The sequence below is a fragment of the Drosophila miranda genome (genome assembly GCF_003369915.1).
Source record: "Drosophila miranda strain MSH22 chromosome Y unlocalized genomic scaffold, D.miranda_PacBio2.1 Contig_Y2_pilon, whole genome shotgun sequence".
Classification (NCBI taxonomy): Eukaryota; Metazoa; Arthropoda; class Insecta; order Diptera; family Drosophilidae; genus Drosophila; species Drosophila miranda.
The window spans coordinates 34,645,656-34,667,890 of NW_022881614.1; the positions used below are offsets into that span (position 1 = coordinate 34,645,656).

The 22,235-nt window shown below is 48.9% G+C and overlaps 3 protein-coding genes and 1 pseudogene across 3 annotated transcripts; 2 read left to right on the forward strand and 2 right to left on the reverse strand.

The window, feature by feature from the left end:
* Window positions 1-94: 94 nt before the first annotated feature.
* On the forward strand, window positions 95-2,091 carry LOC108159713 (putative uncharacterized protein DDB_G0286901). The gene is made up of 2 exons (XM_017293232.2): window positions 95-319; window positions 391-2,091. The coding sequence occupies exons 1-2, from the start codon at window positions 169-171 to the stop codon at window positions 1,764-1,766; spliced, it is 1,527 nt and encodes a 508-aa protein (XP_017148721.2). The 5' UTR covers window positions 95-168; the 3' UTR covers window positions 1,767-2,091.
* A 392-nt stretch (window positions 2,092-2,483) lies between these two features.
* On the reverse strand, window positions 2,484-12,222 carry LOC117192807. Its single transcript, XM_033397561.1, has 21 exons — window positions 12,150-12,222; window positions 11,083-11,261; window positions 10,676-11,023; window positions 10,318-10,599; window positions 10,119-10,251; window positions 9,917-10,059; window positions 9,531-9,717; window positions 7,832-7,944; window positions 7,479-7,742; window positions 7,229-7,411; window positions 6,364-7,113; window positions 5,788-6,253; window positions 5,492-5,667; window positions 5,244-5,422; window positions 5,043-5,182; window positions 4,727-4,963; window positions 4,228-4,675; window positions 3,987-4,156; window positions 3,680-3,931; window positions 3,473-3,598; window positions 2,484-2,900 (listed from the first exon to the last, which is right to left on the reverse strand). The coding sequence occupies exons 2-21, from the start codon at window positions 11,153-11,155 to the stop codon at window positions 2,846-2,848; spliced, it is 4,725 nt and encodes a 1,574-aa protein (XP_033253452.1). The 5' UTR covers window positions 11,156-11,261; window positions 12,150-12,222; the 3' UTR covers window positions 2,484-2,845.
* On the forward strand, window positions 3,055-3,381 carry LOC108159715. Its single transcript, XM_017293235.2, has 2 exons — window positions 3,055-3,143; window positions 3,195-3,381. Exons 1-2 carry the CDS (start codon window positions 3,092-3,094, stop codon window positions 3,326-3,328), a joined length of 186 nt encoding a protein of 61 aa, XP_017148724.2. The 5' UTR covers window positions 3,055-3,091; the 3' UTR covers window positions 3,329-3,381.
* Window positions 12,223-13,744: 1,522 nt separating the features above from the next.
* LOC117193964 lies at window positions 13,745-15,112 on the reverse strand (annotated as a pseudogene).
* Between the last annotated feature and the right edge of the window lie 7,123 nt (window positions 15,113-22,235).

A 22,235-nucleotide genomic window follows, 5' to 3' on the forward strand; every position in this document is an offset into this window, starting at 1 on the left:
CCGGTCTTACCATATTTTTTTATATTTTGTATTAATCTAGCCGTATTGTTCTGAAATCTTGGCAGCACTGAGTCTGCTAAGTGCTGCAAAAGTTCAAGCACAGTGCTGAAAATGGCCTGATGCACACGGAAAGCGAAGAATCGCCAATAAAACAATAAAGGTGCGAAAATGATGGACGAACAACTAATTGATGAAGTGGCGCAACATGGGGTCATTTACAACAGGCAGAAGTACTACCTTAACGGCAGCGCCAACGGTGTAAAGTATGAGGCAAAGGATGACGCCTGGCAAGTGATTGCCATTAAGCTGCGAACGGAAGGTGAGGGGAAGATTCGACTTTATACAGACTTTGATATTTAATGATGAATACAAATGTTGTCCCCCTTGCAGTGGACACGTGCAAGAAGCGCTGGAAGTATCTGCGGGAGCGTTACGTCTCGCAGCGGAAGCAGGGCGATACTCCAATTTACGAGCACCTGTCACGCCCCTACCTGGAGAAGATGAAGTTCCTGGACCAATACATTCAGCCACGAAAATCCTATCGCAATGTGCCGAGCTTCCTCACGTCGCCACAGTCGGCTAACAGCTCTAGTTACAACGAATACATCGTGGATAAATCAAACAGTTCCAACAAGAACATGTCCCAGTTTAACTCGGGCTCGGGCCAAAACCATCACTACCATCAGCCAGATCAGCAACAAGCCATGAATGCACTGAGCACCGCTGCGACCTCAGCTCTGGAAAATGCTAATCCGGTGAAGATCGAGGCTGATCAGGCATTCAGAGAGTTTGCTGCGGCTGTGGCCTCCCAGCAACTCCAGCAAATCTCCCAGTCGCAGATGCAGCAACAGGCGGCTGCCGTTGCTGCTGTTATGGCTGACTCCTCGCAGGGCTACCAGGAGCAGTATCGAGACAGTTCAGTTGGCCTAGCTGGCCCACAAAACAGTGGAGGCAGTCTTGCCTCAACGTCATCTTCGATGAAATCGCCGCTGTCCTCGCCGTTACAGGGTATTAGTGCTGGCACCCAGCAGCAGAATCAGCATCAGCAGTCGCCGGCGTCTGCACAGCAGCTTCCGGTGGTACATTCCTCATCTAGTGCGGCAGGCAGCTCCACAAACAGTAGCTCCAATATTCAGATGCAAGGGCATGTCTACAATCCCAAGGGAAACGAAGATTTGGACTCGTCAGCATCCAGCAACTTCCACTTGAAAAAGACTCGCGTGCAGCTCAACGGCAGTGCTCATAGCCAAATGTCAAGCAATGGAGGCAATGGGCCCCACTTTATCAACGACTCCGATGAGGATTCCGATGTCAATAGTCATGACCTTATGGAACCCCAGGCCATGATGCAGCACGGCAACCACTACAACTCTATGGCCATGCAGCGCACCAATGGCCATAGCAACGGCAATGGCAACGGCAATGGCAATGGCAATGCAAATAGCAATGGAAATCCGAATAATTCCAACGCTGGACACCACAGCAATAATAACCAACAGCAGCAACAGCATCAACAGCACCAGAACATGTTTCCATCGAATACGGACTTCCTGTTGCAGCTTTATCAACAATTCCCACACCAGGGCAACTCCTCATATCCCACGAACTTCGGCAAGTTCCAGGCCCCACAAAGTCTTCCAGGCGTGCAGCGACTGTCAGAGCACCTTCTAGGTGAGCTGGTCACCACCGAGCTGCTAAAGATGAACAAGGAGCGCAAAAAAAGCGCGCAGAAGAGAATCCTGGAGATACTATTCTTTGAATATTAGTCAGACAAGCCGCCTATATCTTTGTAAATAGTCTAATCTATAATTTATATTATCCGGTAAGAATGTCGGGGCTAACATTCACTTCAAGGGCCCACAATATTGTGTCGGGCTGGTCTGCATCCCACCAAGAAGGCATTTGCAAAGCTGTCCGGTCGAACACTTTCCATCTGTACTAGTCATGACTAACACCAGGCCCTACCCATTGGTACTAAATGGGATCGATCCCGTGTATGCATTAATTTATGTTCGTGTATCTAAGAAAAGGATTTAATTTATTCTGAAATGTTTATTAAACTGTGTACGAATTATACAACTCTGAATCTAAGAAGTGTACTTTTGAGATCCGCATTTAACATATAGTTGATTGTGCAGTTCATGAGACTCTCTCTCCGTTGCGTGATTCACGTTTTGGCATCTGTCCTGCTTTTTGATTTATATGCCGGCCTCTGACCGATCCTGATTCCCCTTCTGCTCTATTGATTGCTGGAAAACATCATGCTGGGCCAGAGATCATATCTTCAAGCAGAGGCCCATTGGCTACTGTCCGCAAATGCAGCTTGGCCCTCTCGTTAACCCAAAGCGAGAAGTTGCAAAGCTGCTTACTGTTGCCACTGGCGGACATCCAGCCTCCGTTTGGGCCCTGATTAATTGCTGCTTCTGCATTCCTTTGGCGGGGCAAAGTCGAGATAATATTTTATATGGATATGTTTGGGCATTATTGCATTTAATATATCTTAGCTCGTATAAAGAATAATTGTTTATTTGTGTTGCTTGTTCTGTTGTTAGCCTTAGATAAACTATGTTTAATAGCATACGTTCATAAGAAGAATGTTTGATATTATATATACGATAATATTCGGACCATATCGTAGGGCTGTAGTGCACTTCTTAGGCTAGTTGTTGGACCCAAGAATATTCGAGGGTCCACGACGCATTTAGCTAGCGTATAAATACATATGTATATTGAGTGATCATATTTCTGATTGTTGGATTAAGTGGAGTTTTAAAACTGTTAGCTTATTTACAACTAATCACAAGAGGACGATCAGATTTCCGATTTCAGATATTCTTGTGCACTTTTAGACCTCCTGATTGTCTTCAGACTCGTCCACCATGGTCAGACTTCGCAGCGATCTGTGGGATAAGCATGTAATGAGAATGAAAGCCAACTTTAATCAGCCATTTAAAATAATTTAAAGCAATTTAGTATTCGTGATAGAATGAGAGTTGCGCACAAGATTCGTTGCCCTGATAGGGCTTATCGCATCTCGGACCTCAGCTTGACTTTAGTCTCGATTTGTCCGTCAATATAAGCACACATCAGCATGAAACACTTGCGCGTTCTATTGTTAGTCTGGTTAGCCAGTGCCCAAAACTGTAAGTCGCGCCTTGCGGAAGTGAATGGGAGTTAATTTTTGTTTTGTTTAGTTTTAGGCGATTTGCCTACGATCCCGAACGTGTGCCACCTGCAGGGAGACTGGTGCTCCACCAGGTGCCAGATAGCAGGCGGACGGGATGGCATTTGTAACCCGGCTGGACTCTGCACTTGCCATCCCTTGTGATTGTGTGATTCTAGTGACACATCGAAATAAAAGAGGCCAGGATCTTGAAAATACTTACAATTGCGTACGGCTGTGGTGGATGATGACGCTTGGTTTGATTCAGGTTTCCTAGGAAGGGGAGTGGTCTGGAGCCTGGAGACTTGCCTGGAGCGCTCAAAGAGCGAAGGATCAGTGTAGATGGGCTCGCTGGGATCCTCGCACTGGTGACTGCTCTGTCCCGTCGAACGCAGGGGATTTATTACTGGCAGCTGACACATGCGCGCCAAGTTGCTGTAAAGACATTAAACACCCCATAAGTGGACCGGTTCGGCTGGCTGACAGACCGGCAGACCGGCAGATAGTGATCCTCACCCCGTGGCAAATGTCTTGTGTAATGAGCCGCCGAACATGGACATGTTCGTGCGAAAGGCGTTCGAGGCCCGATTCGATGCGCTCTGATTGGCTCCGCCCCCAGCGCCTCCACCTCCTCCAGTCATGTTGGGCATGTGTGCGATCTCTGTGAAGCGCTCGTGTGTGCGTATGGAAGAGTGGGCGTGGCCCAGCGAGTGGATCGGCGAGTGGCGGTCCACCAGGCGACTCTTCGAGATGGACTTCCAGTAGCGTCTGAGGGAAGGTCATAGTTGAGTACTGACAAATGTCTTTGCTCCTCCGATCTCACCTGTAGCCCAGGCCGGCAACCAGCGTGATGCTGAAGAGCAGGATCATCAGCAGAATGATGGCCGTGATCAGACCATGGTACTCTGCCGGTGTCATGCACACCGTCTCCACGGGAGCCACAAGTTTGCGGGGATAGGACTCCTTCTCGATCTCCTCGCGCGTCTCAAAAACCTACAAGCGATCATTTAGTAATCAGTCAATTAGGCATACACTCTTCTCGCGCCATCTCTCCAAATGCTCACTTCAATCATTTCCCGCACTTGCTCCGGTTCCTCATTCTCCATGGACTTCTCTCCCGTCTGCGTCTGATTTAGCTGGCTCTGCCCCAGTGTGGCGCTTACCGTGGTGCTGTTCACTATGATCACATCCTCCGAGCTGGCGGCATCCTCCAGCTGCCTGATTCCTTCCAGAGCCAGGGCCTGAGCTCCGGACCCGTCCTCGGAGACAGGTTCGAGTTCGGCCATGTCGGTGATGTTCAGCGACCGTCTGCGGCGCCCAAACGAGGGCTCCTGTCGACCCGCTGGCCCTGGGCAGTATGCCGGCTGGCACCCCTCGCGACATGATCGGACTGTGGCCTCGAAGACCAAGAAGTTCGATTCGGGTATCTTGAACGCATTGAAACGAGCCTCCAGGGTGTCGCCATCGCGCAGTTTGTCCAGCTCCGGAAAGACGAAGGGATCCACCGGGCAGCTGGATTTTCAAAGGTTAGCAAAGATTGAGCATAATGACGGGTAGACTTACCCAAAGCGATCTATAAGCTGAATGCTCCGACCCGAATAAGGGTCTCTGGCCACCACATTGGTAGCGAAAATGTCCGTAACATGATTGTATCCATCCTGGGCCTCCAGTCGGAACGTTAGGGGATCCCCCACGGCTATTGTGGTGGTCGGTCTGCCTTGGTACAGAATGCTGAGGCGAACCTTGGAGCTTAGCGTATTCTCGCCTGGAAGGTACTCTATGGGAATAGGACTGCCGGATCTGCAAGGCCACAGGTATCGTACATATAAAAGACCGCGGGGAAAATGCTATGATTGAAGTCGAAATCGGCGTTGCTTACCGTGCTCCAATGTAGCCGGAGCTCACAACGGCTTCACCGGGTCCTCTGAAGATGCAGGTGAGATTGTAGCGCTTGTCGCGGCTCGTTTGAACATTGTCCGAGAACTGGACCACCACGATGTTAGTTAGAGTGTCGCCGTACTGCAAGACAAGATCAATAATTGAAGGCCTGATGCTGAGCTCTGACTAGTGTTCGACTCACGCGTTGAGTGCCGCAATCGGGATAGCCTTGGGGGCCACTGATCCTCAGGACGTTGACGGTGCCGCCGTTGCCACGGAAGAAGCAGCGATCGTAGAAGCCGTAGGTGTAGATACGTCCCAAAAAGCTCTCTGGCGTACGGATAGTGAAATCCATACCCTCCTCGTTGCAAGTCTGCGTCACTGCGGGGTGGAGGTGGGGTCATTCAATCATCTGTGAGCTCTTTATTCAATTAAATATTATACTCGTACCGTCCATGCATTCACCGTCGCTGCGTCCGATGCTGCGCTCATAGAAATCATAATTGGAAGCGTCGAACGTGCCCGGATCGTGGATGTCCAGCTCCCGCGAGTCTCTGTCGCTCAGCTCGCAGTTGGAGGACTCCCTATCGCGATCGCGATCCTCATAGCTGGAGGCGGCTGTGTCTCTGCAAATTGAATTCGCGTTCGCTTATTTGTAGTCGCTCTTGTATCGGCGTCATGTATCTCCCATCATTCCATCTCCAATCCCCCATCCGCCACATCTCCACACCCTAACACACACATACCTGTAGTTGAAGCTGCGGCACACAAAGTCGCGGCTCTCGATGCACTCGCGCTCGCACTGGATCAGACTGGGCACGACCAGTGTGAGACGCACAAAGTGGCGGCGCATCTTGTGCCTGGCGGCTATCTGCTTAAAATTGTCGCTCTTCTCGCAGCGGGTGATCGGCAGTCGTGGCGCCCCCGCAGCAATGCCCACGCCCACACCACCCACATGACCACCACTTCCTCCGTAAGCTGTGGGCGGATGGGACAGACCGATGCCGAGCAGCGGAATGGGACGATCATCAAGACCGTTGCCGACCCCACCTCCATATGGACGATTAAAGGGAGTGTCATAGCGTCCGTAGGGACCACCCACAGGGGGTCGTCGACCCGGGGGACCATCATACTCCCGATCATACGGCCCGTACCTATCGCCGTAGTGCTCCTCATAGTCGTAGTCGTAGAAAGGGGGCGGGCGATCCAGTCCTAAATGAAGAGTCTGTGTCAGTGCTGATCTTTCCCGGGACGGCTGTGCCTTTCCACATGGGGGTGTTAATGGTGTTTGGGTTGGTAGTTGGTTAGTCCCGAGTACTTACCCGGGCGTCTGCCTAGATCGCTGGGTCCCAGACGATTGCCGTACTTGTAGATGTCCATGGGATAGCGATCGTTACCTAGCGGGAATCGGTTCGGAGTCGAGGCGTATTTGCTGGCGCTGCCCGTGGGTGCAATGGGGTCCAGTGGATAGCGCTTTGCTGACTCCGGATCCGGCCGCCTGGCGCTGTGCACAATATCATCGTATCGCCCTGGTGGTCCTCTCGAGTCCGGCACGTTTGGATATCTGGCCGGGTCCATGGAGGAGGGCCGATATCGTCTGTCCGGAAATATGCTGTCTGGGGCATCCCGTCCAGTGTAGCCACCGATGGGATCTCGCTCCCTGCTTGGTGGCGGGTAACGTGGGGGATAGCGACTGTCATATCTGTTGTCTCCATAGCGGCTCCCGCCATAGCCGTAGGGTCTGATGGGAGCATCGTCATCCGTAGGATAGGGCCTTGTGTGTGGCAAATCGCTGGGCAGAGTGTTGTCATTGATTCCCGGATACGGCAGCGGGCGGAAGGGCAATCTATCTCGGTCCCTCTCTCTGTCCCTGTCCGGATATCGTCGATCTCCATACCTATCCGCATAACGATCCGGAGGCGGATAACGATCAGCGAAACGATCTCGATTACGATCACGTTCCCGGAAACCTGGATAACGCTCACGATCACGTTCCCGATCGCCTGGATAACGCTCTCGGTCGCGGTCTCGATCACGGTCTCGATCACCACTGGCACCCGTTGGGTACCGATCTGACGTGGGGTTAGTAAATTAGTTGTCAGTATGGCGAGGTGATCTCAATTCATTGTTTTAGGTGTCATTAATTGGTTTTTAGGGTGCCATATGGTAAAGAGGGAGGTCACTTACCGTAATCGTCGGGATAGCGATCGTAGGGTCGGCCATATCCCATGCCATCGCCTCCACCGCTGGGATAGCGGGAGCCTCCCGCTTGGCCGTAGCGATCAGGGGGATAACGATCACGATCTCGATCACGATCACGATCACCGCCAACACCAACGCCAGCACCAGCACCTCCATACGGATATCGATCTGCTGAAGAACCAGTTATAGAATATCATCTGGATAGAAGAGAAGAACTAGGTGGATATATGCATACCATATTCATTGGCCCCAAAGTCTGGATAGCGATCGTACGCGCGGCCATAGTCAATGCCCTCGCCCGCAGGCAGTCGGGAACCGCCTGCCCCAGTAACTGCTACGCCATGCGATCCGGCAGTTGAACCAGCTGACCCATAGCGATCGTCGTGCTTATTAGGCTGTCTCGAGTTGCTGCCCGACTGATCTCCAGGTCGCTTGCCGTCGCCGGCGCTGCCACTGTGGCCAGCATCGCCATCGGCGCCGCCTCCGCCCACCACATTCACTGGAAGATAGACAGGAGAAGCCGCAGCAAAAGCAGCCAGAGCCAGAGATTACTAGCCAGTCCATTAGCACCTCCTCGTAGCCACTTACGCATTAGATTCTCGTAGTAATCATAATCAGCATCGTATATAATGCGCATGCCGTCCTTTTGATTGTACCGACTGAGGCGACAAGTACGAAAACGATCGCTATACACCGCAGACCTGCAATTTTGTGCAATCGGAGAGTGAGAGGAGCCAGGAAGCGGGACGGGTACGCGGTACGTCGTTGGGTAGTAAGGCAGAAGACGGCAAAAGCAATAGTAAAACGAGGGGGAACGTTGTGAGTTGCAGCGGACACCGCAACTCTACAGTTATACCCGATACTAAGTCAGTATGGCTCTCCTCCGGCAGACGCCGCTAATATTGAACGACACGACAAAGAGTGCGTGCGAGAGAGACAGCAAATCAGTCTGAGCGTGACGTCGGGGGCTGCGTAGCCAGTGCAAATTGATTTGTTCCTTTTGGCTATAAAAATGATCTGATCTGATCCAGATTGAGCAATCTGATAGATATGATCATTATCTATGATTCTGCGTTTTTAGTTTTCTCGAATGTACAATATTGTGGATGCAACAGGTTTTCGTCCTTTGTGGGGGCGGAAGGGGGTGGGGCGAAATTTTGAGATATACGTTTTAAAGTGAGATCTAACAGGAGTGCGGATACCAAATTTGGTTACTCTAGCCTTAATGGCCTCTGAGATTTGTGAATATCCCCAGATTTTCATCCTTTGCGGGGGCGGAAGGGGGTGTGGCGAAATTTTGAAACAAACTCGTCTCGGTCCGATATCTTAGGAGTGTGGATACTAAATTTGGTTGCTCTAGCTTTTATAGTCTCTGAGATCTAGGCGCTAATGTTTTACTCTAAGCAAAGCCGGCTATGCTACGTGTGTGTTAGAGAGCGACAGGGCGAGAAAACATGAAATTGTTTTCTTGATGCTGGCTATAATAATAATACGATCCAATTCAGATTCTGCAGTCTAAAAGATATGGTCATTCTCTACGATTCTGCGTTTTTGGTTTTCTCATATCTTTAAAATTGTGGATGCCACAGATTTTCGTCCTTTGTGGGAGCGGAAGAGGGCGGGGCGAAGTTTCAAAATATTTTCGTAGCAGTGACATATCACAGAAGTCTGGATCCAAAACATCGTTCCTCCAGCTCTTATAGTTTTTGAGCACTAGGCGCTAATAGGGACGGACAGACGGACGGACGGACAGACGGACAGACAGACAGGGCTCAATCGACTCGGCTATTGATGCTGATCAAGAATATGTATACTTTATGGGGTCGGAAACGATTCCTTCTGGACGTTACACACATCCATTTTCACCACAAATCTAATATACCCCAATACTCATTTTGAGTATCGGGTATAACAAGTAAGACTCTAAGTAAGTGCTCTCTAGTCGAGTCTACTCTCCGACTATTGAATGCCCTGGCAGCTATTTAGGTTCATTATACGAGTACGTGATGATATTATTCTGATACATATATGGTGTATAAGAAATAGTGGCATAAACTGATCTGATTTTAACAAATACAAGAGCTTAAAAATTGGTGTCAATTGTCAATTGGATGGGTCTCAAGGTGTTCATACGGACGTACAGGACCATTGATTATAAGTTAGAATGTCTGTAATCTTTTGCCTGTTACATAGACCAACTCTAGTACCATATACCCGTCTGTTTGAAGAGTAGAGGGTACAGCAAGAAATACAACGGTTAAGGCCAAGAATACGGCATGAAACGCACCTGCATTGGAAGCTCGTCTGGCGAAGACACTCGTCCAGGCACTCGCTCAGAGAACGGCCGGTGATCTCCGAGTGAAACTCGCCGCCGAGACGCGAGTTGCGGTAACGCTGGAATGCTGTATCTGGCCGACGGCCGCTCGAGAAGAGGTGCGAGGTGACGGAGTTGTCTGGATAATCATTGGCTCGTTCTGCAACGGGAATACAACATACAACATAACATAACAACATAGAATAGACATTGAAATGGAAGTGAAAATGGCACAGAAGAAGCAACCGTTGCGAGGCTCCACTATAATCTTGTTGTCGCCGTTGTCGTTGGCTCCAAGTGAGCCTCGGCTGGAGTGGGAGTAGAAGTAGAAGTGGTGTCTTTGCACGGGAGCCACTTACGATTATCTAGGCACACAAGATCATAGAAATGATGTGTTGGACTGGAGCTGATGCTAATGTCATCCTTCTGCGAGATGGAGTCCTCCTCGGAGAGAATGCACTGCTTGCTCTGATCGTCGAACTCCACGGAGCGGCAAAAGTATCTGCAATTGGTGTTATTAGCCAAATGGCGATGGAATAGAGGCATTACGCCAGATCATACTTCTCGGCACGCAGGCACATGGTCTGGCACTCCTCCAGCGTCATGTTGTTGAAAATGTCCACCTCGAAGGGGCCACCCAGTCGCTTGTTCTCCTCCTTAACGAACACGGCCAGGCCATCGCAGCGCCTCTCAGCTGTTCCATGGAAGGGATTAGAGTGTATTAGACCTACATGAAGCGGGCGATCAGAGCGGATCTCACCATTCAGGCAGGTATTCTCCAGGTAGTCCGAGTTGGGATCATCTTCCATCAGCTCGGGATGGGTGCGTCGGGTGAATCGGCTGAGCGTGCAGGAGCGCATGGTAGAGTCAAAGTTCGCCGAGCGGCAGACAAACGAAAACTCGTTGAGGCACTTGTCCTCGCAGTCGGACCGATTGGCGGCCGTGATCTCCTTGATGTCGCTTATCGGAAGCTTTAGCTTCTTTCTCGGATGCCGCTCGAACACGTACATCCTACTGGGACACTCCCGCTCCGGTCGACTGGCTGCAGTAGGACGGGGAACATTAGGTACAATTCCAGTCAAATCCATAACCAAAACCATTCGGCTTTGGCCACTCACATGTCAGACAGATCTCGTTGAAGTGGACGCTGTTGGGCACCAGCATCAGGCTGCCAATGCCCTCGGGTCCCGCCTGCTCCGAGGTGAGATAGCACAGCGACTCCTCGTACTCGGAGTTGCCGCCAAAGGAGGTGATCCGACTGCCCGGCTGGAAGTCGAAGCTGGTGCAGGTCCGCACCATATTGTTCGTGCCCGTTCGGTCGCGCAGGCACAGATCCTGGCACTTCTCCAGCACCCGGAAGGGGGGAGCCGTGTCCCGCACCACATCGTCATCGTAGCCCTGGAGCTGCTGGTTGGGCAGGCGCTCGTAGAGCACGCGCCCCAGGCCATTCTTGCAGGTGGTTTGGCCTGGCCAGGAGAGAGCATCTTAGACCAAGCCGCACGAACATTCTCGCTGCTTCACTCACCTTGGATTGCTGTCAGGCTGAGGCTGACCAGAAGGGTCGTCAGTAGCGTGTCGAGTCCCAGTTTGGGTCTCATTCTATAATCGTTTCGATTACGGTCTCTGCTCTGTGGGGTTCCTAGCTGGATCGCGGCATTATTGGCCTCGATCTGTGGGGTCTCATTTCTGCTGCGTGTTTTCCACCTACAGTTTTCAACAGAACTCGTGGTTAGTCGCGCTGCTTTATCCGACATGATCTAATTAGTTCATTGGCTGACAAAATGACACGAAATATGCGACCTCAATAAGCAGAATTTCACTCCGAACCCCCCAGAAAAGTGGTGTTGGGGGAAAAATGGGAAAATCACAGTGTTAAAAAAGTTTCTGCTGCTGCTGGCATTATGTGCACAATGCGTAACGTGAATTTGGATCATTAAACTAAAATCTAACCATGCTACGTGTCGCTCGACTCATACTCATATCGATCCACAACTCCGGATGTCGATTCCGGCTTATTGTCCACGCTTCTATTTATGCTCTACCCAGAACACAAAGGAGCGGAGTGGGGTACTCTTCTTTTGTGGAAAAGTGCTAGCTATTGTCCTCAGAGCGGTGGCTGTACTCTTACTTGAAAAGACTCGAATTTACACTGAATACTTTCCAACTTTGGTGAAATTCATAGCAAAAGAGAGGATCTAATGTGAAGTATCTAAGGAAGGGTGAAGTGAAGGGTATTCTGCGGCAGACGATGGAAAGGACACAGCACTTGCCGCTATCCTTGGATACACATATTGTAAGGATCATTTCAACACAGACATCGATTCATAATCCAATCAGAATCAGCTTATTATTCGAACATTCTTTTGGACACTAAATCATTATTTGGGGAACACACACATCCTTTATAATCTGTTCTCTAAAGTCCTTGGCACGTGGATCACTTTAGAAATTCAAATTAAAAATACTTTCGTTCGCGTAAGTCCTTAGATCTCAATATCCTTATTGAAGTTCCCTTCGTTCTCATTAAATCAAGCACATAACTAATCAAGTAAATCAATCTACACCTTATATTGTATTTATGTAGATATATACCCTTTAAAGCCGCAAGGATAATATTGAAAATAAAGCAATTTGATGGATCGCCCTGAACCGAATGCTACTGGCGGGTAATGATTATTTTAATTTTGGGGACCAGACCCGACCGATCGTTAGAATATGGCGCGACAAACTGAATTCAGAAATTGAACTCCGCATTGGTCTGCAGTGGGATCGGTGGTTGGACCATTACGATTACCATTACCATTACCATTGCCAGAGCTGGCCGACTGCGATTACCATTAGCGGGGGCCACAGTCGTGGCAATAACTCCATGGCAACAATGGGCAGAAAGGGGAATTAATTAGATGTGGAGACGACAACAAAGAGCGGATTGGACAATGTTCTAAATGCTCCCATACATGCATACATCCATACATACGTGGGGATTGCCATTCAAATGTTAATCAGTGCGGCGAACAGACGAGACCAGACCAGACCAGACCGGGGTTGACAAAAGCCACCCAACCTCTCCCCAACTCCATATTTCCGACCATCGCACCCGAATTGGGTGTGCTGGGTGTGTTGGAGCCCCGTGCTGGTTTGGGGGGGCGCTCAGCCTCTACGTTCTGGCCGAATGACACTTTGGCTGGTGAACGTTTCATGGACATCGGCGACTTTCCCAGCTGTGAAGGGCATGCAACAGCAGCGTCTGCTCTGATCTGCACTGCTATGTTCTGCCTCTGCCCCTGCCACATGTCCAGCTAAACGATCGCCGCACTTCATTGTACCGCGTTGGGTCAGATCATGACAATGCGTGTCACGTTTGAATCAGTTCGAGGATGGCTGCAGCTAACAGCCAGAGACACTCAGTATCTCCTCCTCCTCAACAGGTGCACCTGTCGCCGCTGGGTGTGCGTGGGCCGCCCCCATTGTTGCGACGCTGAGTGTCATTGGGCGCGGCAGCGGCCAAACGAGCCATGCAAATGCAAATGTCACTCCGCTGCCCCAACTTTTGTTTTCACAAACCACTTGCACATATGGTCATGGTCTACATGGAGCCAATATAGCACTGGGTCTCCCTACGTACTATGGTACTGCAGGATTCAGGATGCATTGGAGGTGCATTGAGAGTAATTTGTACTCTAGGCCGACGCTCGAGACCCAAGGCCCACGCTTGTGGGCACACCTCCTCTTGCTTTGAGTGATTGCACTTAGAGCATCTGGTACAACTCGCACTGTATCGATCGATTGCCATACCTGTCACGGCTATGCCGCGATTAACTTGTAATGCGATGGACCTTCTGGTTAGTCTCTGTGAGTGGTTGGATCGTTCAATGAACCCAGCTCGAAATTCGCGTGACTGCTCAGGTGCCCCATTAGATCATCAGCATCATTAAGAACAATGAATAATATCATATAAATTCATGTTAAATTCAGCTCAGCTTCTGTTTATTCAAAATTTTTGAAGCGTATAGCTAAACATTATCATCCAAAATTATAGACAAACCGAACACCATCTAACCGTAGAAGAGTTCAATCAACTTGAGTCAAAAACTCCCTGAAAAATCCACCCACAATCTACTAGGAGACGAGTCAAGGAAGGGAAACCTGCGGATTTCTCATTAGTCGCTAGAGAGACAACTATCAGCACATTTATTTATTACTTTCGGGTGAAGAGGGTGCACAAACTACTTATGCAAATTCCAATTATGGAGAGGCAACAGGTTATAATTTTTCCAAACATCCACTACATGGACTCCCGCAGTAAGGCCAGTAGTCTATAGCACTGCTTGAGCACCTGGAAAGAGGGAAAGGTAATGACTACTAGCATTGGGTGTAGCTGGAGAATACCCTTACAATCATGTAGGTGCCCAGAGATAAGGGCATAAAAGGTCTGGCCACGTAGAATAATGGTTTTTGGGCGCGTAGCATGATGAAGGCGATGTCGCGCTGAATGGACACGGACTTGGTGTGCCAGTCTGAGATTTCGAACGCTGCCTGGCCGACCTCCCCGGACTGAAAAATAAAGTGAGAATCAAGGCAAGTCAAGAGGAGGGTACTCCAAAGACATACCAGAGAGAGGACGAGGTTTCCGGCCACGCCCCAAGCGGACAACTGGACGAATCCGACCATAACAAAGAGCACGAATTTCGCGGCCATCTTGGGATCGTCTGCAGCGGCTACCATGGTCTCGAAGGTGGAGATCGATATCAAGGCGAAACTGGCTATCATCTGGGCAATGAAGGTTACGTAGAAAGCACGATTGCTCTTGTCCACCAGGGTGTGTGTGGAGACGCACTGGATTAGCAGAAGACCCGCATCTGCCCTGCACTCACCTGATAATATGCTGGTGGTAGCGAACCACGCGACAGAACTCCACATGGAACTGGTTATCGCTAACGGACCCCAGATCCCCCAGCCTTCGGAGCTCAATGCTGAGGAGTTTGAGATTGAGGGCCGTCTGGAGAATCGTGCTGATGCCCAGGAGATCCACAAACAGAATGGTTGACAAGTTGTGGAGCGAATTGACGCTTAGCCACCCAAAGGCAATCCGGTAAGTCCACGGATGGAGGTCCTGCCGATGCCAGCCGAAGGGCAGGAACGAATGGTACGGCAGCCGGCCCTCGCCCAACAGCGGCTGTAATAAAATGGCCAGGCTGAAGGCGTTCACGAGTGAGAAGATCCAGAAGAAGTACGACTCTCCCATGTAGCAGTAACGCTGCCACTTCAAAATTTCCTCATCATCATGAATCGGCCTGACCAATTCGAGCAGGAGGATCCAGTTGATCCGTCGGTACACAGGTTTCGAGGACATCTTCTTGTTGGGGTAGTGACACAGCGCATTGCAAGAATAGTTAAGCTTACAATCGAAGGTAGATGGTGGATGGTGCTAGCATGAGGGTGTGCATGAGGAGACGAGGGATTCGGCCAGGGGTCTGCTGGCGCTGCACAGACCGGAACTCTCCCCAGAAGTCGCGAAGCAGGCGAAGATATGATGTGTAGTCAGGGTCTGCCATCGGAGGTGGTTGGACTGTGCTCTTGGCGGCTGGTCAGGTCCTTTTTATACGGCTCACAGAACGGGTGTAATTACAATGTTACAATGTACACTGCTGCGGGAGATAGAGGGGGGTGGCTGCCGTGTGGTGGCGTACGCGGACGATGTTGCCATAGCATTCTCCGGAAAATTTCCGCAGACATTGTGTGAGTGCATGAGAAGTACTCTTACGAAAATGTCGAAATGGGCAGACAAATGCGGGTTAAGCGTCAACCCGTCTAAAACGGAACTGGTGCTTTTCACTAGGAAGTACAAAGTTCCGGTACTGATTCCCCCAAGACTATGTGGGGAAACGCTAGTCTTCAGCAACAACGCCAAGTATCTTGGCCTAATCCTCGATAGAAAGCTCGATTGGAAATTGAGCATAGAGGATAGAGTAAAGAAGGCCACAGTGGCCCTCTATACTTGCAGGAAAGCCATCGGACTAAAATGGGGAATGACCCCCTATATAGTTCGGTGGCTCTACACCGCCATCATACGACCAATCATGCTCTATGGAGTGGTGGTATGGTGGCCAGCCTTGGACAGAAGGACATGCCTCAATAAACTCAGCAGAGTTCAACGCATGGCAGAGCTATGCATAACTGGCGGGCTACGCACTACTCCAGGGGAAGCCCTGGATACTGTGCTGGACCTCCTCCCTGTGGATCTCATGGGAAAGAAGGTGGCAACACTTTCCGCCCTCAGAATGAGAGAAGCCAGACTGTGGAAAGCATCCGCGGTTGGGCACTCGGGAATCCTGATGAGACTCCCGCAATTACCAGAGAGGACAGATTACTGTATCCCCAGTGATCACCTCTCGACGCCCTTCCAGGTATCAATCCCATCTAGGGAGGACTGGGAGATGGGCGAACCAGGACCTGCAAATGCGGTCCACTTCTACACTGATGGCTCAAAGCTAGACGGCCGCGTGGGAGGCGGAGTCTACTGCAGCGAGCTGAACATCAGTCATTGCTTCAGGCTCCCGGATCACTGTAGTGTGTTCCAAGCGGAGGTTGAAGCCATCAAGGAGGCCATTTCGATCGTCTCCAAAGTACTTCTAGATACGCACTTAGTGTGCGTCTTCTCGGACAGCCAAGCAGCTATCAAAGCTCTAGGCTCAATATCGTCGAACTCAGCGACTGTAAATGACTGCCGCAGGTCTCTGCACGAGATCGCAGAGCAGTTAGATCTCTTCCTTATATGGGTCCCCGGCCACAGGGACATCGAGGGGAATGACGCCACCGACGAGCTAGCCAGGCAGGGTACTACGATTCCTCTCCTACCGGAGAGGGAGCAAGTAGCGATGCCCTTGGCTACGTGCAGGCTCCTAACGCACGAATTGTTCAAACAAAATGCCAATAGGAGATGGCAGCAAACCGTTTCCTGTAAAGTCTCAAGATTGATATGGCCATATCGATCGAAGAAGCGCTCAGCAGAGCTGTATAAACTCAGCAGAGCACAGTGCTCTGCAGTTACTAGAGCCATTACGGGACACTGGCAGATCGGCACTCACGCCTCTAGACTGTCAATCCCTCATAACGACTTCTGCAGGAGTTGTCGCGACGAGGAGGAGGAGGAATCGGTCCCCCACTTCTTCTGCCACTGCCCTTGGAAATCGTCGTCTTCGTATTCTCGGGGCCGCTTTCCTCACGGAAATTTCGGACCTGTCCGTAATCAAGCCAGGGACCTTGTCCAAATACATCCAAGCCACCGGATGGGACTGCCCTTAACCTGCAGTAGTATGCTCTCACGGTTCGGGCAACGCGAAGGGGCACATGCCCATGCGGCAACACAACGGACCTTTTATAGGTCCTTGGGAGCTTGGGGGCGGGAGGCTCTTATCCCCCCCCCTCCCGGCTACCGCCTAACCTAACCTAACCTACAATGTTAAAATGGAAACATTTTGTGAGCAACGCCCACAATGTAAATAAACAGAACATCTGCAGAAAATCGCACTGCTACTGTGGATTGAAATGCGATGGGCCCACTTTCATGGCAAAAAGTTCTGCTAAAACGGGGAATCATTGGGTTCTACTTTTCTGCATCGCAGAGCAGGAATGATCTTCTAAACAAATAAAAGGTGGCGAAAGCGAGGACTTGAGTTCAGTCAACTTGAGTCATTAACTTCCTGTGGATTCACACTTCCAGTGGACAGATTTGCATAAATGTACCGTGGATGATTTATGACTTAATCAGGAAAGACACCAACATCCCGCAGGCGGCCAGCGGACATCCATAACGAGAATTGAACACACAACATAAATCCAGTTCCACATGTCCGCGGCTTCGGTCTTTATTCAAATTTCTCCAGCACACTTTTCGTCCCAGTCGCAGTCCCCGTGATCATTTAGTGGGATGCAATGATTGGTACTGGTTCTGACAACGGGCTGGCAGTGCGGGGGCAGGAGCAGGCAGGCCACTCGGGTGTCGTGTCTTGTACGGACAACTTAACATCCGTTTTAAACGGTAATTCCACTGCTGTCTGGCGCTCCTCAGCTGCATTTAGCAAGGCCATTGGAATCAATCTAGGATTACCCATGACGAACCAACCAATTGTGGGCTATTGACTTCCAGTCCGAGTCCGAGTCCGATCACCATTCCCATTCCCAGTCCAGTCTTGGCACAAGCCTTGGCTAATAGGTGTGTTCGTAATAAAGTGTTTTTTATTGCAACCACCAGCATTGGCCGCTGGCTTGACCATATAATCGGCCCATAATGGCAGAGCCATTATAATAAATTGATATCAATTTAACAACAATATATGCACAAGTTGCGTCGATGACTCGCCATTGAACTCTGTGCGGGATTCAAGTGCTGGGAGCGATTGCACCACATGCACATGCACATGTACATGCACACGCGGAGGCACGTCCACACAGCCGGTTGAATTCTGATGGGGCAGCAACGGCAACAGAGCAGTAACAGTATAGACCAGTTCCGAGTTGGCAAAGCGCCGTTTGATGCTCTAATTTATACAGCATACTGATGAGTTGACCGCCATTCTGGAATTGTTCTCCTACGGGTTTCGATTCGGGTTCGGGTTCGGTTCAGTTTCGGTTTGCTGTGCTATGCTTTGGTCACGAAAAAAGTGGCTCCAACTTGGAGCACACCTGACCAGAGGCACACAGCCACACAGCCGCACAGAAACCTGCACACAAATGGAAATATTTGTAGCGGTAAGCGTTTAATTGAAATGCATTTGGCTTGTTTGCTGTCAATCAGGTGTGCAAAAGAAGTATAATTCTTTGTAAAAATATATGTGTATTTCTTTATTTTGATCTTTCGGGAGTTATCCCTCCGATCTGATTTGTTGGTTCTTGTTGATTGAATTTAATAATTGTGTTTTGGGCTTTCATAAGCCAAAAGCCGCGGAGCTGCGCTGCCAGTGACGCCGGCAGCGGAGCGGCAGAATATGTGTGAATATGCTCAGCGCTGTTGGCAGCGAGAGCGCGAGGGAAGATATATGTGTGTATGCATTAGTGTTGTGTTGCTCATGAGTAAGTGAACAAAAAAGAGTTGTTCACTTAAGTGAGCATGTGAACATGTTCCTTCCAAGTTGTTCTTTTTTGTTCACTTGTTCTTTGTTGTTCACTTGTTCTTTTTTGTTCACTTGTTCTCTTTTGTTCCATTGTTCTTTTTTGTTCACTTGTTCTTTGTTGTTCACTTGTTCTTTTTTGTTCACTTGTTCTTTGTTGTTCACTTGTTCATTTTTACTCACTTCTTCTCTACTCACTTTTTGCGCAATTTTGCTCCTCAAAGGGCATTTTGCGATCTGGCAGCTTTGCTCATATTTGGGTTTACTTCACACTTTTTGTATTACCGGCAAAGCTGTTAACTCTTTCAAAAATTCAGTATGTCGCTAATTCGAAAGTATATTGAAATTTGGAACCATCTGTGCGTGAATAGTGAACAACTGAGTGAGCAACTGAGCAACTGATCAAGTGAGCAACTGAGCAAGTGAGTAACTGAGCAATCTAAGAGAGCAAGTGAGCAATATGAGTGAGTTGACTCACTTACTAAAAAAGAACAAGTGAACATGTTCACCAAAATGAGCAATGTTTACCCAACACTAATGTACATATGTATATGCTTATCAAATCCCAATTGCATGTCTCGGGTAATTTAGCTGTTAATTGTCATCTTTCAATTACACGTTCTAGACACGTATATGTCTGTCCTGTTGCATAATGCGTAACTCTTCTCTCAGTCTCACACTTTCTCTATCTGTGTATCCCTCCATTTCCGTCTCTTGTTGTTCGCTGCGACGGACACAGAAGATACAATTTGGCGCCAAACAACGCAATTCAGAGTTAGTTCTGGGTGTGGTCCCCCTCCAATCCCCATTAAAATATATGTATATATACATATATCCATCTCTTTATTGCAGTAAGACAAGTTTTTTATTTTGGAGGGTTGTTTTCTGCTCTTTTCGGGGGCGCACCACTCTCCACTAATGATCTCAGACCCTTGTTGGAGTACTCGGTATTTGGCGAAAAAAAATTTGCATTCCATTTTCATTTCCGTCTGACGTCATTGAAGCTGCCTGCCGCTGACAGCTTTCTGTGGAATGTGGCACACAACATTGTCTCTGTCTCGGCCATTTTGATATGAATTGTGTAATGTCCTCGTTAGCGAAAAACGGGGCTAAGTAAAAGTTGGAGAGGAAAAGCTGGCTTCCAAAACGGGTTCCAAGTCGGCCAACTCTTTTCATTTCTTTTGTAGCACCCGAGTATAACCTACTTGTTTGCACTATACGAGTATTTCTGTTGATTAGTGTAGACAAAGTGGGACAATTAGCAGAGCTGCCAACACGGGCAAAGCTGTTTACAATTTTGAAAAATTCACTATGTCGCTTATTCGGAAGTATAGTGAGATTTGGAACCATTTCGAGGAAGTTGGACGCCAGGAAGCCAAGTGCAAGTATTGCAAATCTATTTTGAGCTGCAAATCTCAAAGCAACTTAAGCCGCCATTTAAAGAGCAAGCACCCGGCGTCTATGGAGCCCGTTATCCGGCAAAACACCGATGGCCCGATTTTTGTGCAAAGTGCGCAACCAAAAACGAGGGGGAACGTTGTGAGTTGCAGCGGACACCGCAACTCTACAGTTATACCCGATACTAAGTCAGTAGGAGAGAGAGCCACTCCGGCAGACGCCGCTAATTTGAACGACACGACAAAGAGTGCGTGCGAGAGAGACAGAAAATCAGTCTGAGCGTGACGTCGGGGGCTGCGTAGCCAGTGCAAATTGATTTGTTCCTTTTGGCTATAAAAATGATCTGATCTGATCCAGATTCAGCAATCTGATAGATATGATCATTATCTATGATTCTGCGTTTTTAGTTTTCTCGTATCCTCAATATTGTGGATGCAACAGATTTTCGTTCTTTGTGGGGGCGGAAGGGGGTGGGGCGAAATTTTGAGATATACGTTTTAAAGTGAGGTCTAACAGGAGTGCGGATACCAAATTTGGTTACTCTAGCCTTAATAGTCTCTGAGATTTGTGAATATCCCCAGATTTTCATCCTTTGCTGGGGCGGAAGGGGGTGTGGCGAAATTTTGAAACAAACTCGTCTCGGTCCGATATATTAGGAGAGCGGATACCAAATTTGGTTGCTCTAGCTTTTATAGTCTCTGAGATCTAGGCGCTAATGTTTTACATAGCCGGCTATGCTACGTGTGTGTTAGAGAGAGACAGGGCGAGAAAAAATGAAATTGTTTTTTTGATGCTGGCTATAATAATAATACGATCTGGTTGAGATTTTACACTCTAGAACATATAGTCATCCTCTACGATTCTGCGCTTTTGGTTTTATCGTATCTTTAAAAATGTGGATGCCACAGATTTTCGTCCTTTGTGGGGGCGGAAGTGGGCGGGGCGAAGTTTTGAAATATTTTTGTAGCAGTGACATATCACAGAAGTCTGAATCCAAAACATCGTTGCTCTAGCTCTTATAGTCTTTGAGCACTAGGCGCTAATAGGGACGGACAGACGGACAGACGGACGGACGGACAGACGGACAGACAGACATGGCTCAATCGACTCGGCTATTGATGCTGGTCAAGAATATATATACTTTATGGGGTCGGAAACGATTCCTTCTGGACGTTACACACATCCACTTTTACCACAAATCTAATATACCCCAATACTCATTTTGAGTATCGGGTATAATAACAAGCTTTGCTGAAAGGCCTGTACCAGCGAGCAAAGCGCAGCAGATTGATCTGCAACTTGTACGGATGATCGCCAAGGGTCATCACGCCTTGCGCTTGGTCGAAGAACCAGAATTTAAAAAATTTATTCACGATGTGTCGCACGCCCCAAACTATAAGCTTCCGACGACGAAAACATTAACCAGCTCCTTGATTCCCAAAATTCGTGGCGAGTACACTGGGACGATAATAGAAGAACTACGTGCGGCCACAGCGGTGTGCTTAACTACAGACGGTTGGACATCTATAACCAACGAAAGTTATCTGGCTGTCACACTACATTTTATCGATGAGGAATCAACGATGCTGACCTCCTATACAATTGCTTGTCAGGCCTTTGAAGCGTCGCACACTGCTGCGAATCTGTGCAGCTTTTTGGAAAAAATTGTGACTGAATGGGATCTCAAAAACAAAGTCGCAGCAATAGCATCCGATAATGCACACAACATTGCTCTTGCTATTAGAACCGGCAATTGGAGTCATATACGGTGTTTTGCTCATACCCTAAATCTAATTGTCCAAAAAGCTCTAGATAAAATGAGCAGTGTGCGCAGAAAAGCTAAAGCTATAAGCGAATATTTTCATCGCAGCTCATCAGGCTTAAAAAAGCTTAAAGATATGCAAGCGCTGCTTAAGTTGGCTGACCTCAAACTAACACAGGATGTGCCAACACGTTGGAACTCAACGTACAAAATGTTTGAACGGCTGTCTATCCTGAAGGAGGCAGTCGTGGCAGCTCTGTCAACAAGAACAGATTTAATTTAGTCACCAGAAGACTGGGATGTCATTGATGGAGTGCTTCCCGTATTAAAGCCATTTTATGAAGTTACAGAAGAGATCTCAGCTGAAAAAAACGTAACATTGTCAAAAATAATTGCTTTGACTGGATT

Excerpts from the sequence above, each read along its gene's own strand:
- LOC117192807 (XM_033397561.1), bottom strand. The coding sequence starts at position 11,155 with ATGAGACCCAAACTGGGACTCGACACGCTACTGACGACCCTTCTGGTC. Across the intron at positions 5,423-5,491 it reads CGACGGTGAATGCATGGACG|TGACGCAGACTTGCAACGAG; the intron begins GTACGAGTATAA and ends TCCACCCCGCAG. Across the intron at positions 3,932-3,986 it reads GTTGCCGGCCTGGGCTACAG|ACGCTACTGGAAGTCCATCT; the intron begins GTGAGATCGGAG and ends ACCTTCCCTCAG.
- LOC108159715 (XM_017293235.2), top strand. The coding sequence starts at position 3,092 with ATGAAACACTTGCGCGTTCTATTGTTAGTCTGGTTAGCCAGTGCCCAA. Across the intron at positions 3,144-3,194 it reads GTTAGCCAGTGCCCAAAACT|TTTTAGGCGATTTGCCTACG; the intron begins GTAAGTCGCGCC and ends TGTTTTGTTTAG.
- LOC108159713 (XM_017293232.2), top strand. The coding sequence starts at position 169 with ATGATGGACGAACAACTAATTGATGAAGTGGCGCAACATGGGGTCATT. Across the intron at positions 320-390 it reads CATTAAGCTGCGAACGGAAG|TGGACACGTGCAAGAAGCGC; the intron begins GTGAGGGGAAGA and ends TCCCCCTTGCAG.